This window comes from Crocuta crocuta, unplaced genomic scaffold (genome assembly GCF_008692635.1).
Source record: "Crocuta crocuta isolate KB4526 unplaced genomic scaffold, BGI_CrCroc_1.0 scaffold102, whole genome shotgun sequence".
In the NCBI taxonomy this organism is placed as follows: Eukaryota; Metazoa; Chordata; class Mammalia; order Carnivora; family Hyaenidae; genus Crocuta; species Crocuta crocuta.
Genome location: NW_027530019.1, coordinates 674,098 through 693,600, shown reverse-complemented (window position 1 = coordinate 693,600; position 19,503 = coordinate 674,098). Strand labels below are relative to the sequence as shown.

General features: G+C 35.6%; 1 protein-coding gene across 2 annotated transcripts in view; it reads left to right on the top strand.

Moving 5' to 3' along the window:
• Positions 1–19,503, top strand: part of UNC13C (unc-13 homolog C) — a 558,456-nt gene that overhangs the window by 208,632 nt on the left and 330,321 nt on the right. For both annotated transcript variants that reach the window (XM_077764313.1, XM_077764311.1), the window contains one exon: positions 8,875–9,094. In XM_077764313.1, coding sequence (XP_077620439.1) covers positions 8,875–9,094 — 220 coding nt within the window. The remainder of the gene's footprint in view (positions 1–8,874; positions 9,095–19,503) is intronic.

Genomic DNA, 19,503 nt, shown 5'->3' with positions numbered 1-19,503 from the left:
CTTCCCTTCCCTTCCCTTCCCTTCCCTTCCCTTCCCTTCCCTTCCCTTCCCTTCCCTTCCCTTCCTCAGGAAAGAAGTGGGAGGTGGGAAGCAGTGGCACCAAGTGTAGATGCTGTGATAGAGGACAGGGCAGAAAGATGTGGAGTGGGGTGTGGCTAGTACCTCTTCCCTCTTGGCAGTAAAGTCTTCATTACCTTAAAAAAAATTGCTGCCTGGGGAGTCTGGAGAAACCATGTGCCCATGCATGAAAGATAAATTCCATCTCAAAGCATCAGTTAGGGACCACTTGAAAAAAACAAAAAAGAGCAACATCTTTTATGGTATATGTTAAATCACTTTTCATCTATAAAAAGCTCCTTGTAGAAATGGAGCTCAAATTACCAGACAGGTTTCCAGTGCTTTCACAGGTGTTTGAGGTGGGTGATCCTAAGTATTTGTGGAAATCCCTGAGTTTTCATGGCCCCTTCCTGTAGCAGTAGATGTTAGTATTGCTATCACCTAACTATCCCTAGAATCCTGCAGTGTGCTGATCACATGATCTTTACACTTTGGATCTGCTCTCTGAGGTAGATGACTATGTGTCACTGCTTAAGGCTGTCTTAGTTTCCTCGTCCCTCCCTCCATCCCTTCCTTCCTTCTTTTGTCTTCAAACTTTAAAGTTAATAACTCTGTCCTGAAAAAAAAGATCTGAAAATACTTAACCTCTCATTACTGCCCTCAATGCTAACATTAAATAAAAGGCAAGTATAAATGTCATATCAGAAAATGGTCTGTAAACCACAAGTTTGTAGCCCATGGGTTTTAACTGGATCCCAGATAAATCCTTTGGGTTTCCATAGAATCAAGTTTCTTAATTCTAGCAGTAAGTACGTTTTTTTTCCCCTCAAGCATATGGAGACTCTTTCATTTGAATGCTTTTACATATTAAAATATTTTTTCCAACACTTCTGTAGTAGGCTGTATCAACTCAGTCTGCCACATTGGCAGATCAGGTTTCCAGCCTGTGAAACAAGCCTGTGATACAAACATGCAGGTTTGTATCAGAACCTGCATTTACCATACCACTTTCCATGACTCTACAACTGGCTTTGCTTGCTTACACAAGAGGATAGTGAAAGGAGTTCCTGTAACAGAGATGGCCACCTCCTTCCCTCTCTTATTTCTACAATATCCTAGCCCTTCTTTCTAATCACTCATGGTCTATTTCAAAAGATTATCTGTCTCTATTCCAAGTGGTTAAAAAAATAGACTTTCCACATTAAAATGGCAAAAGTTACTCTGCAGTGAATGAATTTATATTTGTTTTGGTCTCTTATATTGAATAAATTACTCATCTCATACTGTCTCCATTATTACATATACTTTTTTATTGAGGTATAATTGACCTGTAACATATTAGTTTCAGGTGTATAACACAATGAATTAACATTTGTATATATGGTGAGATAATCAACACAAGTAGTTTAGGTAACTTCCATCACCAAACTTAGTGTCTTTTTTTTATTTCTTGCGATGAGAATTTTTATGATCATCACATTTCAAATGCACAATACACTATTATTAAGTATAGTTACCATAGCGTTTCTTATAACCCATGATTTACTTGTTACATAACTAGAAATTTATACATTTTGATCCCCATCATAAATTTTACTCACCTACCATCCTCTGCCTCTGGCAGTCACTGATCCGTATCTGTGAGCTTGACTTTTGTTGTTTGTTTGTTTGTTTGTTTTTTAAGATTCTACATATAAGTAAGATCATATAGTATTTATCTTTCTCTGACTTAGTTCACTTAGCATAATGTTCTCAAGATCCAACCATGTTGCATATGGCAAGATTCTACTCTCTTATAGCTGAATTATATTCCATTATACACATACACACACACACACACACACACACACACACACACACTTTCTTATCCATTCAAATGACACTTAGGTTGTTTCTGTGTCTTTATTGTTACAAATAATGCTTCTGTGAACATGGAGATGTATGTTCAATTAATGCCTTTATTTTATTAAGATAATTTACCCAGAAGTGGAATTTCTGGACTGCATGGTAGTTCTCTTTTTAATTTTTTGTGGTAACTCCATATTGTTTTCTATTTACCTTTTCACTAACAGTGCAAAAGTGCTCCCTTTTCTCCAAATCCTTGCCAGCACTTGTTACTGCTTGTGGTTTAATACTGCCTTTCTAGCAGATGTAAGGATTTATCTGTTGGTTTTGATTTACATCTCTCTGAAGATTGACAATAGTGAATTTCTTTTCATGTATCTTTCAGCAATATATGTATCTTATTTGGAAAAATATTTAGATATTCGGCCCATTTTTAATCAATTTGTTTTCAAGCTATTGAGTTGTATGTGTTTTTTATATATTTTGGATTTTAGTTCTTTGTCATATATATGATTTGGATTTGCAAAAATATTCTTTTCTTCAGCATATTGTCTTTTCATTTTGTTGATGGTTTCTTTTACTCTAAGTTTTTTAGTTTAATGTAGCCCCGCTTATTTTTGCTTTTGTTGCCTTTATTTTTTGTGTCAAATCCAAAAAGCATCATCACCAACATCAGTGTCAAGGAGCTTGCCCCCTATGTTTTCTTCTAGGAGTCTGTGGTTTCACCTCATAAATTCAAGTCTTTAATTCATTTCTTAACAATTTTTTGTGTATCTTACAAGATCATGTTCATTTTGATTCCTTTGCTGGAGGCTGTTCAGTTTTCCCAACACATTTCTTGAAGAGGGACTGTCCTTTCCCCATTGTATACTCTTGGCTCCTTTCTCATGAATTAATAGACCATATATGTGTGGGCTTTTTTCTAGACTCTGTTCTTTTCTATTGATCTGTCTGTTTTTATGCAATACAATTATGTTTTGATTATGGTATCTTTGTTATATATTTTGAAATCGGAGTGTGTTGCCTCCATTTATTTTCTCTTGTGATTGTGTTCTCCATACAGGATTCTGTGGTTCTGTGCAAATTTTAAGTTTGTTGGATCTATTTCTATGAAAATTGCCAGTAAAATTTTCATAGGGATTGCATTGAATCTATACATTGTTTTGGGTAATATGAACATTTTAATAGCATTCTTCCAACCCATGAGCATGGAGTATCTGTAATTTATTTGTGTCTTCTCCAGTTCTTTCACTAGTATCTTATACTTTTTAGTGCATAGATCCTCTCCTTGGTTAAATTTACTGCTAGGTATTTTATTCTTTTTGATAAAAGTGTAAATTAAATTCATTTCTTCATTTCCCTGGTAATTTGTTATTCAGGTACAGAAATGTATCACATCTTTTATATTGATTTTATATCCTACAAATTTACTGAGTTTATTCTAAGAGGTTTTTGGTGGAGTCTCTAGAACTTTATGTAATTATATTCACATTATCATTGAAAGTTTGAATTGGAGAAAAGTGACAAATACAGTACATGACAAATGTACCCTAATTTGTTTCCCAGTCAGGTTTTCGGTCATAATAGGACTATCTTCTATTGAACTCTTCTTTAATTATTGAATCATCTTCTTTATCATTATTCACTATCTTTATTTGGACTTACTAAGTCACTTAGGTGATAATTGGTGTCTGTTAAAAAAACAATATAAGTAAAAACAAATTACTTACACTTTTCCAAGGATAGGCACATAACTTTTGGTCTCTGTTTGCACTTTTCTGGTAAAAGTTTTACCTGAATAACTTTAGCTTCTCTAATCAGTCTTATGTGATGATTGTTCTCATGAGTAAATCAGACTTGAAATTAAGCTGTTTTTATACTCAGGAACTTATTATACCATTGTTCTCTCTTCTTATTTATAACAAATTTCAAAGGTCACATTGTATCTAATCTTTGCTCTTACAAATCATTCTGATGGTTTTGTACAGAAATAGTGAAATGATACCTACAGGACAGCAAATAGATTTTTTTTTCTACAAAGCACGTAGCAAGGTACAAGAATAATGCTTCAAAAAATAGGCATATTTTTTCTTGTAATTAGTAAAATGTCATTTTTTTGAGGATAGGAAAATCATGGTTTACATAATCCTTTGAGGAAAACCCACATTATAATGAGAAAAATAGAACTTCATTAGTTGAGTCACTGGTTAACATAGTAGAGGAAAAGAGAATAGGTGTACAGCAAATGGAGGTAGATATGCTTTGTTCCTATTGTACTAACGGTTGATTGGAATATTGATGTCCTAAAAACACTAGTCATTGCCTTTGGCAGGAAGCCTGATTGCTTTATTTCTTGAGCTTAGTTTAAATTTCTTATATAGTTATGAATAAAAAAGACAATTCATTTTTTGTGTGTCCTAATTGTTCAAAAAGTGATATATTAGAGCATTTCACCTTAGATTCCAGTTTATTAGAGGACAGATTTTTAACAAAATCATTGCTTAAGATATAAGTATCCCCTCCTTTAAAATCTGTAAACTGTATTTGGCTAAAGAGGCTTATCAGAGCCAAAACATTCCTTACCCTCATTTCTACAGATAAAACAGTATCTTCACAAAATAAAAGTCTCCTTCTTTTTTCTGCAGTCACTTCAGTATTATAAAAATGATACTACAGGCTTTATTCCTAATCACCTAAGTGTGACCTTCTATATGTTAATAGAAATAAATCCTCAAAGAACACAAACCATGACTAACTTTCAAAAATTAAATTGAATAACTTTTTTTTATTTTAGTGCTTTTTTGTTTTATAAATTATTTTCACAGTGTGCATCCATTTTGTTATAATTAGAAAATACATACTGGAGAGGAAAGTGACATATAAGATTGTTTGTTACTGTTGCCGATGCTTTGTTTTTACTTAGTCTGGGGAAAAGCCATCAGTGTTTTTTGGCAATGAGAATTATTTTCTAAGTCACTCTCTTGAAGTGTTGAATGTGATTTACAAAAGCTTTGTGACTCTTAGAAGAGGGGGAAAACATATATACACACTGATAAATACCAGCATCATTTGTCTTCTGCCAAATAGAAACAAGAGTTTTCTATTGAATGTAAAATGCAACTTGATCCTACAGTGACTGAAAGAATATTTTAAGAAATGAAAATATTTTGTAGCGAGTATTAAATGTTTATTGTGGAAGATTTGGAAATTTTAGAATCCTTTAAAATAGATTAGCAGCAAGTCTTCTCTTTTACTGAGTTCATTCTGTCCTTGCTTCCTAATCACAGTAGATTAGGGCTCTGCTTGTTCTTAGGATCACTTTCTCTATATATCTGGATTTACGTAGGCTTTCCCCTGATAACATACAAAGTCTCATGCTTTCACATCAGCAAGGATCCTATTTATTAACTGTACCTAATTATCTTTCTACCTACTGAACATAACTACATTTTTAAAAAGGTCTCTTTTCCTTTCAAGCCAACTCCTAATGGTGAGTTACAGACTCCCATCTCCCATGGCCGATGGCTACTTCTGGGGTTTCTCTTTGTTTTGTTCAGTGTTCCTTACCCTGTCTTTTTTGCCTTATTCCACAGAACTCTTCTCTTCTTGGTCGTTTTTATAATCTTTTTTGATCTGGTCTTATTTTGCTACTAAGAAAGTACCTTGTTTTCCCAGGATGCAGTGTTCACGTGAGAGTAAGAATCCCTCTTATGAGATGTATTTTTACATGCTTTCCTAGCTGTTCATTTCCTGAGTTTCTAAATAGACCATCCTTGCATCTTATACTTTGCTTCAGTAAGAACTGTTTGCATAGGTCATTTTTTTAGAGTAACTTTCAAATTTGATAGACATGTTCATATCCCCAAAATCACAAGTGAAAAAGTTGCATATTATCATTTCCCTCAGACTGAGGATATGTACAATATTTTCTCCAGTTTCTCCAGTTTTAATTTTTTTACAAAAATTTAAATTTATTTTTGAGAGAGACAGAGAGTTAACAGGGGAGGTGCAGGGACAGAGAGGGAGGCACAGAATCCAAAGCAGGCACCAGACTCTGAGCTGTCAGCACAGAGCCCGATGCAGGGCTTGAAGTCACAGACCACAAAATCATGCCCTGTGCTGAGGTCAGAAACCCAACTGAGCCACCCAGATGCCCCTACCATCTCCAGCCTTTAAATGTTTGATTTGTTTTAATGTCCCATTCAGTTGATTTTCAATGTGTTGTCTAGTAAATCTTCAATATATCTTTTTGTTTGTTTGTTTGAAATTAGCTTCACTCTGTTTTTAATGAAATGGATAACGGCTCTCTAAATGCAACCAAACAAAACGTTTCAATGAAAACTTCTCAGCTCTCACTTAGAACTGTCTTTTATTTGGTTTTCTCCAGTATGTTTAATAGTTTAGGAACTATCCCTTATATTTATTACTCCTACTAGAGCTCAATGTTGTAGAGTGCTGACTACATATCATTTGTGTTCAATAAAAAAGATAATAGTCATAGGGTATTAGAGAAAATATATGAACCATTTACTTAATCTTAAAATATGTGGATAAATTCATGTTCAAAACAACCCTTTACCCAACCCTACTTTCTAAGTTGATAAGTTTTTCTTTACTTAAATTCATTAGCACACTATTCCCATCTAGTGTTCTATTGAGTTAGAATTACTTTTCCCTACTAAAGGGAACAAATTACCTGACGTGATTGCAAGTGTTACTAAATTCTCCAGTTGTTTTTTAGCTAAACCAAAAATACTACAGCGCGCACACACACACACACACACACACACACACACACACACACACATCTCAGCCCAGCTAGAACAGGAAACTATCTATGGATGGCTGATTGAAAATCTCTTATGCTAAAGTGAATTATTCAATTTACTTTGATATTGATGATAACACTTTGCTAAGCAGTGCAGGGCGAAGCAAAGATGAATAATACATACTTTAATTCTAAAAGAACTCTTAGCAGTTAATTTTCAAGACAAGACATCTTTATTATGAAATGAAGCCAGAGATTACTTGGATAAGTCTCTATTTATTGAAAGGGTGCATCCAACTGTTTTTCTGTATATGGGGGTCTCCCACTTGAATAGTTTCTCTATTTGATCACACTGCTGTTCTATAGACCCACATGAAGTATAAAAAGCTTCAAGCAGACACTCATGTAGTAGCAAAGTTGGATCTTGCTGTTCAAAAGTTAGAAAAAACTTTAGTGAAGCCTAACTCCCTGCAGGGAATATCCCAGTACCATTATCAAACATTCTGGGAAAACACACAGTGAGGGGAGTATCCTAATAAAGGGAAATGTGCTGTTCCCAAACTGTGAAATTGAAGAATAATGGACAGTTGCTCATTTCAACACTATGGCATGCTGAAATGACATTTAAGGAGTATTAATGAAAAATATAAATGTTTCATGTAAATGCTAGACTCCTACAGGATTTATGTAAATATCCATTCATTATGTATCAGGCAGTTTTGTGAAATTACTTGTAAATGTTACTTCAGAGAGTGATAGTCTTTCTTTCAAGAAGTTACTTGCACTGTTAGATATGAAAAACACAGAGAAGGACTGATCCAAACAAGACTTTTTCCTATCAACCTATCATGGTATTTTGAAAATCCACTATGAATACTACCACATAGTATTTATTCAGTATTTTGAAGTCTGTGGAATACATTTGTTACTATCATACAGTTTGATCTTCAAAATAATACTACAGATGCATAGGTAGGTAGGGTAGAAAAGTAAGGTTTGTAAGTCTCTCTGTAGATTACAAGACTTCTAAGTAGCAGAACATTCATTCCACAAAATATGTGTTGTACCCCTTCTATGTGTCAAGGACAATGATAGGCACTGTTAGGTACTAAAGAGAGAAATATGGAAGATTGGCCCTAAATAGGGCCCGAAGAAACCCATATTAAATGTCATGTGATCGGCCCTATGCTAGGGAACTCAGGTCTCCTGGCTACTCATTCAGTGAATTTTTCTATCCCACCAGTGACTTGTCACTGAGAATCCTTCCAGGTGTTGTGAAAAATTACCTCCCTTTAAAATACTGCCATTACCACGGGAGGATGTCACATATAACTTTTACCTACTACTAGCGCTCTCTTATCGTTCGTTGGTGACTTCATTCTTAAAGAATAGGCAATGAAAATAGTCCTCTGCAAAAGAAATAGAGCTTACTTTGGGGCTGGGAAGTGTTGAAGTATCTGGGAGAGTACAGAGTCAGGGAAGAAGGAGACCCTGGTAGGATGCAAAAGAGGGGTGGCGATGTTTCTGGGGCATTAGAGACAGCACTGAGAATTTTTGAATCTACTTCACAATGTTACCATACATGTGTGTGTGTATGTGTGTGTATGCATGTATGCACATGTGTGTATAATATATATATAATATGTAATACGTATGTATAATATATTTTGTATATGTAAAATATACTATATAAATATATTGTATATATGTAATATATACTATGCAATATATTGTATGTATGTAATATGTAATATATCTAATATATATGTATTATGAATGTTATATATAAATTATATATATTAATATGTCCTAAGCACCAATATCAAGCCAAAGACTAGGTTAAGCTCCAGTGACATAGCAATGAGCAAGATTTTCATAATCCTTGGCCTCATGGAATCCACAGGATAGCAGGGGTGTGGATATTGTCAAGTAATTAGATCTACTTGCTGCTATTAAAGAAGCTTGCACAGCAGTGGAACCCAATCCAGTCTGGAAGATAAGGGAGTACTTTGTGTTCTAACGATGAATTGGGCCCTAGAACACTGAGAAAAGAACAGTGAACAGAGTTACTGTGCTTACTATCATTACTTAATAATTAAGGGGCTCTTTCAAAATAATATTTTCCAAGAAAAGTGATAAAATTGTTCTGTGTTGAATTTCTCGAAATACACTCACTTGGCTGGCATTGAAACTTATCTTTACAGAAAATACATGTCTTCAAGAAGACCTTGCAGGCACTGATCTACCCCATGTCCTCCACCACCCCTCACAATTTTGAGGTTTGGACGGCAACAACACCCACCTACTGTTACGAGTGTGAAGGACTCCTGTGGGGCATTGCCCGGCAAGGCATGAAGTGTTTGGAGTGCGGAGTGAAGTGTCATGAAAAGTGTCAGGACCTCCTAAACGCTGACTGTTTACAGAGTGAGTACCTAGTTAGGCTGAAGACATGTGCGCCGATCCTACATGTGTTCAGATTAGGCCCCTGCAGCTCTTGATGGTTTTCAGCAATTCCACCCCCCACCCCTCCTACTTCACAAAGATTCCATACCACCCATCACATTATATTGTTAATGATGTGCTTCCATAGTGCTGGGCTCTGATATAGGTTGTTGAGAATGAACAATTGTATGCTTGCCCAGTAGAAAACATGGAAGTAGCTTCTGACCTGTTTGGTCACTCCATCCCTTAATAGCCTTTTGTGGCAAGTGGAAGTGTGTAAAATTCTTCAAACAAGGACTAAGGCACACCCTTGTAAAATATCGTTTTAATATTTCTTTTTGAGAGAGAGAGAGAGAATGTGTGAGTGAGGGAGGGGCAGAGAGAGAGAGGGAGACACAGAATCTGAAGCAGGCTCCAGGCTCTGAGGTGTCAAGACAGAGCCCATTGCGGGGCTCAGACTCAGGTACCTTGAGATCCTGACCTGGACTGAAGTCAGTTACTTAACTGACTGAGCCACCCAGGTGCCTGAGAAGGCACACCCTTTGATTACAATAAACTGAATTATTTTCGAAGCCTATTTGGTGTGTACCTAAAAAAGTTATATTCTTGGAATCAGAAGGTTTTGTGTTTGAATATCAAAGATACATTTAGCTTACCAGATATGTGACCTTGGACAACTTTTTTAACTTCTCAAGGCTTTATTTTACCCCACCAAATGAACAGGAATAATAAAATTTATCACAAAGGGTAATAGAGAAGACCTAATGAGATAGTCTTTGCTTACAGTCTGGCACATAGTAGATGCTCAGTGAATATTAATGGCTTCCCCATCCTTTTACACTTCTGTATAGGTATGTGTCACTTCAACCTTTATTACAAGTTATCTTAAATTTTCAACTTCCAAAAGAAATTATACATACTGATACTTTAGATTAGGTCCAGAAATGCTAAAACTTCACAGTCTAAAATAAATATTATAGACTTCACTGTTGCATTGATTTGATTGTGGATGCTGGCCTTAAATTACTGAAAAAACAAAAACAAAAATAAACAAAAAACATCACCAAAGAAATGTACTTCAACATGGACTTTCATTTGCAAATTTTTTTTTTTTCATGACTAAATATTGTCCTTTCTGTTTATTGTTTATATGAATATAACCAATGGATGCATACCGTGGGTGGCCTAAAATTGAGGGGGATCAGAGAAAAATGTCAGAATAAAGAGTAAGTCAGAAATGCTGTTAAAGCTGGCTTTATAGTAAGTCATACACATTCTACAGTTTTCTCTATTTTATTAGTATTCTTCCTACATAGAGCAATCAGATCAAATGGAGGCTGTTAATGATAGTTTAATGAAAGCATTTTTTTTCAAAATAGGTAGTGTCTCTGAGAAATAAAAAACATATTTAGGTATAGCTGCTTAAAAGGAAGGGAGATGGTCTCAACATTACTTAACTAATTTGCATAATCTCATAATCCATTTAAAATTCAATCACTTATTGAAAAAATGAGTTGTAAACAGGCGTCTTAAGAAATAAGTTTATTAGGGTTGTGGTATTTGAGAAAACAGGTAAAATACAGCCATCCAGAAACAAATGGCTTGAGGAGTGCCTGAGTGGCTAAGTTGGTTTAAACATCTGACTCTCGATCTTGGCTCAGGCCATGCATGATCTCTAGGTTCCTGACATAGAGTCCCATGTTGGACTCTGTGCTGACAGCATAGATCCTGCTTTGGGATCTCTTTCTATTAGCCCCTTCCCCACTCACTCACTCTTGCTCTTGCTCTCTCTCAAAATAAATAAATAAACTTATAAAAACAAATGACTTGAATCTGTTAATGAAAAGATGTACATTATGCCTCAGAAATGAGCTGAATCTTCAGTGCTTTAAGACTAAAGATGTCACTCATTCATTAGACTTGAGAAGCATTTTTATAATCTATTTGCATTTCTTAAGATGTATTGACAGATGTTGGTTAAATTAAGTTTTTCTTTGAGGTTATGCAGTAACCTCATTATACATTATAAATTTAAAGATATATTAAAAATATATATATATAATAAAAAAATAGTTGAGAGAAATGAGGGTGGGTATGAATGCCCTGGGAAGGCAATATTTTCTTTAGTAATAACTCCTCACGGTTTCCCTAAAATCCATACTCGCATTGAACAGAAAGAGGTTTTGCAAGTATATGAATTCACCCTCACCATTTTTCACAATAACTGTCAATAATATTTGAAACTTTCCTACAGAACCAGTGACATTTCCTTAAGAAATTTCTCTTTTCATTGCTTTAAGCAAGAATTTTGCAATGGTGACACACCCTGTGTAAAATACTTCCATGCATGCCTAAAATGGAAGAAAAGGAGAAAATATAAAAATGTGGGAGATCAGAGTTGGAAGGTCTAGCTAATGTAACCTCCTATAAAAAAAGAGGAGGTTCTATGATTTCTTTCTCAAAATGGTCAATCTCTGTTTCAACACCTCTAGGAAGAATTTAACAACTTGGTAGGGCCTTAATTCATCATTAGAAAATTCCAGTGTATAAATTACAGCTTGAATCAGGCCCTGCCTCCTGGTGACTTCTACTCTCTAAACTCCTTTAATATTACCAATTGAGGAAATATTTAATATATCTACTTCCATCGTATATGAGAAATTTTCAAATACATATCTTTTTCAAAGATAGTCTTCTTCAGGTTTTTAGAACCCTTATTATTTTCTAATCTTTTTTTCTGAACACGAGTCTGTCAACATAGACACACGCAAATACTCAGAATAAAAACAAAAGAAAAAAAATACAGTTTACATGTGGTCTGACTAGTGATCTGTGCCAAACAGAGGATATGTAAAGTTAATTCAACCTGTTGGTATTTCATTCCTATCGAATCTTGGTTCTATGATTTATATACTTGGAGTCAAGTGGAATAAGACCAGATGATTGAAAACCCAACTCATTGCTCCAGTATTTTCTCACAGAGATGCATGGAAATGTCAGATAAGTTCCCCCAAGCAACCTTACCTCTGTGCCGGTCTAGCTGATTTTACTCAGTGGTTCCTACACTTTACTAACTTCTTGGCCCAAAGGTGAAAACCATGTAGTGTAGTAGATAGAAACAGAGCACACCAAAGGGAAGTGGATTGGTCTTTGAAAAAAGAGAATTGATTTATTCTTCCTCCCTCAGTGTCAGGCCACTGACAGTAGCCAGAGTCCACCTGTTTTTTCCTTAATAACTTGTTAGTAGCCTGCTATTTTAAAAAACTTATTTAGTTCTTATTTTGGAAACAGAATTTGGTGATGAAAGAATTGAACTGTAGCTAATGGAGAAGCTATTTGTGACCTGCATGAAGTCAGTATAACCCATAAGGAACTCACCATGACAGTTACAGTGGTAGCTTTAAATTGATAAAGAACCGAAAAAAAACAAAAACAAAAACAAAAAAACCCATACATTGGCCTGGGTGAGGTTGTGTGCAGAGTGCGGCATAAGTAGAAGAGAGATCATGTGTAAAATATTTTACTTGATTAATTTTTTGAAATAAAAGAGAGACAACATAAAAAATTGAAAAAATATACTAATAATCATGGTACCTAACCCAGCTGGCTTATACTTCTTTTTCAAGTCTCCAAAGAAGGAATCCCAGAGTCCCAAGGAAGCGTTCTGCTGAATTTTAAGTCTTAACTGTAAATTTTAAGTACCTGCATAAGTACAGAAAATATTTTGCCAAAAGTTCAGGAAACTAGCATCTTGTGAGATTGTATTTTGTTTTGCGTGTTTCCAACCGACATGATAATAAGCTTGTATGTTCTATTAGCTATTGCAAATTGATAGCATTCACAAAATTTGGCTAGGATGCTCCTGTCCACAAACTAGATATTGATTCTCTTTCTTTTGTATTTGTGTTACCATATTTTGCAACCGTGATACCTAAAGACAGTTATTTATATATATTAGATAGCTACGATGGGTGGGAGTTTTATTCTGGGTTTTCAGAGCTCAAGAGAACGTAACAAATGCTGTCCCTGGATTTAACCATATTTTCTAAAATTTAGAAGATTGGATTTGAATATATATCTTGGAATCTTTTAACATTCTACTCTGTTTTGTCTAGTTCTCTTTTATTTATGTATTTATGTAATCATGTATTTTTCTTTAAATTTAAGTTAGTTAACATATGGTGTACTCTTAATTTCAGGAGACAACCCACCTCTTACATATGACACCCAGTGCTTATCCCAAGAAGTGACCACTTTTAATGAGTACTTAGGAAGCTTCGAAGTAGGATTCTCTGTATCCACTGCTCTAGGGTGGAGAGTGTTTTCTTTATTTCCCAAGAACTTAGCACATGTTTTAGTATAGTTAGATGCTAGTAACTGTTGATTAAGCAACAAATGAGGGCCTAAGAATTGCAGTTAGAAATAGCATGTTGTGGGGCGCCTGGGTGGCTTAGTCGGTTAAGCATCCGACTTTCGCTTGGGTCATGATCTCGCGGTTCGTGGGTTCGAGCCCCGCGTCGGGCTCTGTGCTGACTGCCAGCTCGGAGCCTGGAGCCTGTTTCAGAGTCTGTGTCTCCCTCTCTCTCTCTGACCCTCCCCTGCTCACGCTGTCTCTCTCTCTCTCCTAGAAATAAATAAAAATATTAAAAAAAAGAAAAGAAAAAAAAAAAGAAATAGCATGTTGTGGTTTAAAGATCATTCTTCCATAGAATCATAGATGTTTAGGGGAGCCTTTGAGATCAGTGGATTGGAGAACCCAAACTACTGATTTTACAGAGTTGACAGAGGCCAGTTTCTGTCAAAAAAGAATCAAATGGATATTATAGGTAGGGTTAGAACCCAGTTCTCTGAATTCCCAACCTAGTATTCTGTTCTAATTTATAAAGAAATATGCAAAATTTGTACTAAGGGAAAAATGGAATGTTGTTGAATTTTCTTTTTGGTGTTCTTCCACTCTCCCATATAGTACCCCTGACTTTTAGGCACACTATGCTGCCCAGATGTTGTCTTCACATCATCATGATGATTCAGGGTGTGTCCTCTATGGGTAACCCACAAGTTTGGAGTATATGCCAATCACAGCGTACCTACTGTACTGGCTTTTCAGCAACACTAAGAGGAAAATAATAATTTGGGTAAAAAGTGGAACGAGTAGTTGGGTTAATACAATGGTCACTTTATTAACCTCAAGAATAAACTAATAATGGAGCATTTTCAAATGTTGGGGTAGGCTGCTGTTAGGAGATAAAAATGTTAAGTATGCCCTACATGATGCCATATGTTCAATGTAACATAAGCAATGGATATCTATATATCCATATATTTATGTCTTATAGTCCTGAGTTACTTGAGAAAGATCTGGTTGTTAATCTTGCTGCTACTGGAATTTTTCAAAACTCCCTAAGCATCATTTTCTATACATGTGAAAAGAATTTAAAATAGTGGCTAATGCTTTTCAGCTAAACACCACCAGAAACACATCTGTAGTTTTAAAAGTTCAATTTATTATCCATTGCTCCAAAGGGAAATACACAAGTGGAAAAACCATAGGGCATCTCAGTAAGAGGATGTTAGAAAGCAGACAGTGCTCTGGATCAGTTGTTGTCTGGACGTGAGGACAATTGTAAGATTATGTGGGTTAAAAAAATCTAATCTCCAAGAAGATAGTTGAGAGTGAGTCTAATAGCTGTACTTAGCAAAGAAACAGTGGTTACTCATTAAGAGAGGGGATGTTTGGTATTTTGTGGACTGTACAATGACCTTGTATTCATTTGTGCTTAGACACACTTGTGAGATGGCCTTGTTTGTCTCACATGAACACTGTCACAGAATGACCGTGTGTGAAGTTGCTGTGCTGTGAATTTGCTCCCGTCCAACAGGACAACAACGTGGCCTCGCTGTGGGCACCAGGCCAGCTTCCAGAAACACTGTGAACTGGCTGTGTCAGCCAACTTCTTTTCAGAGGCTATTTAAGAAAAGAGTCATAGAAAGAAATCTTGTGTTGAAATTCTTTGTTTTCCTTTTTCTTTTTTTTTTTGAAAGAAACATGAAAACAATCTGTTACTAAGACTGAAAAGAACAAAAAAAAATCTTTCTTCTTTTCATCTCTCCCTTGATTTTTTCTTTTCCTTACACAGTAAAGAGACTTGAAATTCAGGACATTTTTCTTCTTTTTAAATTAGTTTTTACCCTAATCTGTGTAATTTTTGATGCTGCAGTAATTGGGAAACCTCAAGAAAGTTAGCATGGAAATAATTCTCATGAGGAAAACCTGGGTGGCTCAGTTAGTTGAATATCTGACTCTTGATTTGGTCTCAGGTCATGATCCCAGCATCCTGAGATTGAGCCCCTCATCCATGGTCAGTGTGGAGCCACTTAATATTCACTGTCCCCCACCTCTACCACTTCTCTCCCCTGCTCCTGCTCCCTTTCTATAAATAAATAAATAAATAAATAAATAAATAAGTAAGGAGTAGCTTTGACATAGTTTTGAAAGAGCATTCCTGATTTTGTCATCTTTAATATCCACATGTTTCTGAATTTGTTCTACAAGTTTGCATTCACCAGTAATGGGATGACTGAATATGGTGGAAGCTGGGTTTGGGGGCAAGGAAGAAAGGTTAAATTTTGGTTTTGGTCCCAAACTTGATGAAAGTGAAATTATTTTATAGATGGTGGCATTTCCATGAAAGGGGCCCCTCTGCCCACATTGTCCCACTGTCAGTGATGGGGACACTTATCAGAGTGGGAGATGATGATCTCCCACTAGGTCCGTGATCCTACAAATTATCCTTCTATTAAGTGTTAGTCCTTTGTTGTGTTGGAGAAGTAGAGTGGAGTGTGTGGCTTTGATTTTATAAGAGAAGAGGATACAGCTGATTTGAAGCCTGGGGGAGTTGTGGGTCTGCTCCTTGGAAAGATTGAAGGCATATTAAAAGACGAGGGTTAAGATTATCTAGGATACTGGGGTGCCTGGGTGGCACAGTCGGTTGAGGGTTCAACTTCAGCTCAGGTCATGATCTCGGGGTTCCTGGGTTTGAGCCCCGCATCAGGTTCTATGCTGACAGCTGAAAGCCTGGAGCCTATTTTGGGTTCTGTGTCTCCCTCTCTCTCTCTGCCCCTCCCCCATTCGTGCTCTGTCTCTCTGTCTCAAAAATAAACTGTAAAAAAAAAAAAAATTAATGATTTTCTTGGATGTAAAGCAGTTAAACGGAAAAGGTAGAAAATACCAGCCACCAGCCACTTGCCCACCTACATGACTTCATGGGAAAGAAAAACAGAGGAATCATGAGCAGAGCCACCTACAGGATTATAGTGGGAAAGGAAAGAAAAGCAATGAAGTTTCTTATGCTAGGGACTCCTAGAGAAATGCCTCAGTATCAGACCACCTGCTGCTTTTCATGCATATTAACCATCTACCTCCTCTGAGTTCACCAGCCTCAATGCAGGTAAAAATTTTTAGATATGAAAAATAAAATATAACAACAATTTCTTCCTGTTTCTCTGAATTTTATTTTCTTAAATCTTCAAGTGCTTCATTGGCTCCCATCAAGGAAGTAGTTACAGACCATTTAGCACATGGCTGACATTGGGTATGGCACTGTCCATGGGGAGAGTTTTCAAGTTGTTTCACAGGTCAAGTAATCATACAGCTAAAACACCAAAATCCCATGTTAATGTATAATTCTTTAATACGTGTATCTTCATCTTGTGACATCTAGACATACTTGCCTATTTATTAGTATAGAAACATATACATTATTTCATTTAATCCTTACCATGACCCGGTTAAGAAAGATACTATTATTTCCTTTTGTTTTTCAGATGAGAAAACTAAGGTTTACTTAGAGATAAAGTGGCTGGACTCCAAATGGGTAGTAAGTGGCAAGTCAGGGTTCAAGCCTGGCTGCCTTCTTCTAGCATACACAAGCATTATGAGCCACTATGCTCCTTGGCCTTATTTAAAAGTTATTTTCTTGATGTATTTCTTCCATTTATATCTGGACTCATGCCCTTGTTTTATGCTCACTATAAGTGCATGAGGCCAACAAATTTCTGCTTTCTATTGATGGGCACACAGCCTTTGTTTTCTGAAAATTCCAAACCCGAAGCCAAATGCCCAGTCTATTTTCTCTCTTCATAAGATTCCACAGCATGCTTATCGTTTTACACTGAATTTATTTTCGTTTCTTCCAAGATCATGGTCTCAGGGTAAGTATGCATACAAAGTTCCTAACACATAAAATTGAACCCTTAGCCGAATTAAGTACTCAAATATGGCAATCATTTTAGGTTTCCCCAAGAAATACTCCATCTTCTCTATTTTTTGAGTGGATCCTATTTTGTAAGCAGCATGCTTGATACTTGGAATACACATTTAGTTGAGGTTGGCCTTATAGTCTAGCATGTAAGAGAAATGAATATACAGGGAGCTGGGTCAGTGGTGATAAACAGTTAAGAATTTTGCAAGGGTAGTGGTTTGAAATCCACTGTTAGGAGTATTTATACCACAGAAATCTGCTAATATTACAGGTTAGGTTTTGTTTTGCTGTTTTTTTTTTTTTTTTCCTTAGGGGAGAGGGAAAATGGGATCACTGTGTTAGGGAAGAGATTTCTGTTAAGGAAGAGATAAGAACATATGTTGAGAATGGGGTTAATTAGGTGAGGTAAGCAACTTTGAGAAAGTAGAAATGTTTTGGAATAGCTGTTGAGAAAAATGGGAAAGAGAAGAGATTCGGACCAAGAGAGAATTTTGCAGTTGTTACATGTATGTAGAAAATTATCTGAAAGAAACACTGAAATTATATATTGCCACATAAAGGTGGTAAAGTTGTGAATTTCACATGAAATTTATATGTTTTGGGCAATAAAAAGTATAGAGACAATAAATAAAAGTAGGGGTTCTTTAAGTGTCTCTCCCATTAAATTATGTTGAAAGAAAACCATGTGGGATAAGTTTGCCTCTACTTAGGGATGAATTCTTTTGCAGTTTTGTTGTGCATAATTGTATCCTCTGGTCTGTCAATTAAGTGTTTTTAAAGTAACAATGATGCATTCCATTTGGATAATGTATTACACTTTACAAAGTGCTTTCCTGTACATTATCTCTTTTGATCTCATTTACAGTTGATCCTTGGTTGACATATTATTTACTGTATTTCCATGAAGCTACTAGACCTTCTATCATACAGTTTGAAGGAAGAGTCATATAAATGCAAATATAAGTTTATCTCTGATGACTTTGAGATAAGCAGACTAAGCCTTAATGAAAACAATAAACCCAAAGGGTTAGAAATTCATGGCAAATTGCATCTATTTCAGAAAGAGTTTCATTAGAAAAATGAGAGGAGATATGTGCGTTTGATAAACAATAGGCAATGGAAAGTACTTATGGATCAGTGACAAAAATTAATTACAGATTTGTTTTTTTATGTCCAAACTAAATAGAGTTAAGTTGAATCATTTCCCTCAGATCAAAACATGTAAGAGTGAAAGTAGAACTTCTAAAATGCCACATATCTTTTCTGGAAATAACAGAGAAGAGGTTTAAACAGAAGCCTCTTGCCTTTGTTCTCCCCTAGAATCGTGGTTTCAGTTTATGGTTGGCCTTTTGTCCACATATTAACTTATTCTACTCCCAACATCAAGGGCATTGGTGAAGAATTTCACAGCTAATTGTCAAACTTCCCCCATTAATTCTTTTAAAAAAATTCAAGAGGCAATTGTTGAATATAGAAATTTGATTCCTTTAGATTAAAAGAAATTCTTGATATTCTACCTTTAAGTTTGGTACTTATTGCTCGAATGGGCATTATTATGTGGGTAGTGGTCAGCTGACTCTTCCTGAATTTAGAAAAATAATTTAAAATATACTTAACTCTCAAGAACTTTAACACTTTTTTCTATAGTCTCTGGGAACACTAATAGCAAAACAATAATAGTTACTTAGAAATTAGAGGGGAGTTACATTTTATGGCACTGCTAACCTGTTGAACACTCATTCTTAAGATGGCTGTCAAATACCAAACTTTTGGGGCATCTTGAATCCTGCAGTAAATTTTTCAAGCCACCACTGTCTTTTCTATTGAATGAATATTTCAATACTTGAAGTAAAATATGCTTATTGGGTAGCTGGAACTTTTCAATGTAGCCTAAGCTATTTTCATTGTATAAGAATCATGTACTGTGTAGTTAAATCATTATTCATAAATGAGAAACATACCTAATTGTTTAAGAATGTGCAGTCTACTAATGTGTAGCTATTCCAGGATCTGGTTAAGCAGATAACTAGGACATATACAATGTCCTTTCAAATTACCCTAAATGTAATACATTCATTTTTCATACTCTTGTTGTTGTTGGTTTCTTTTTTTCTTTTTCTTCTTCTTTTC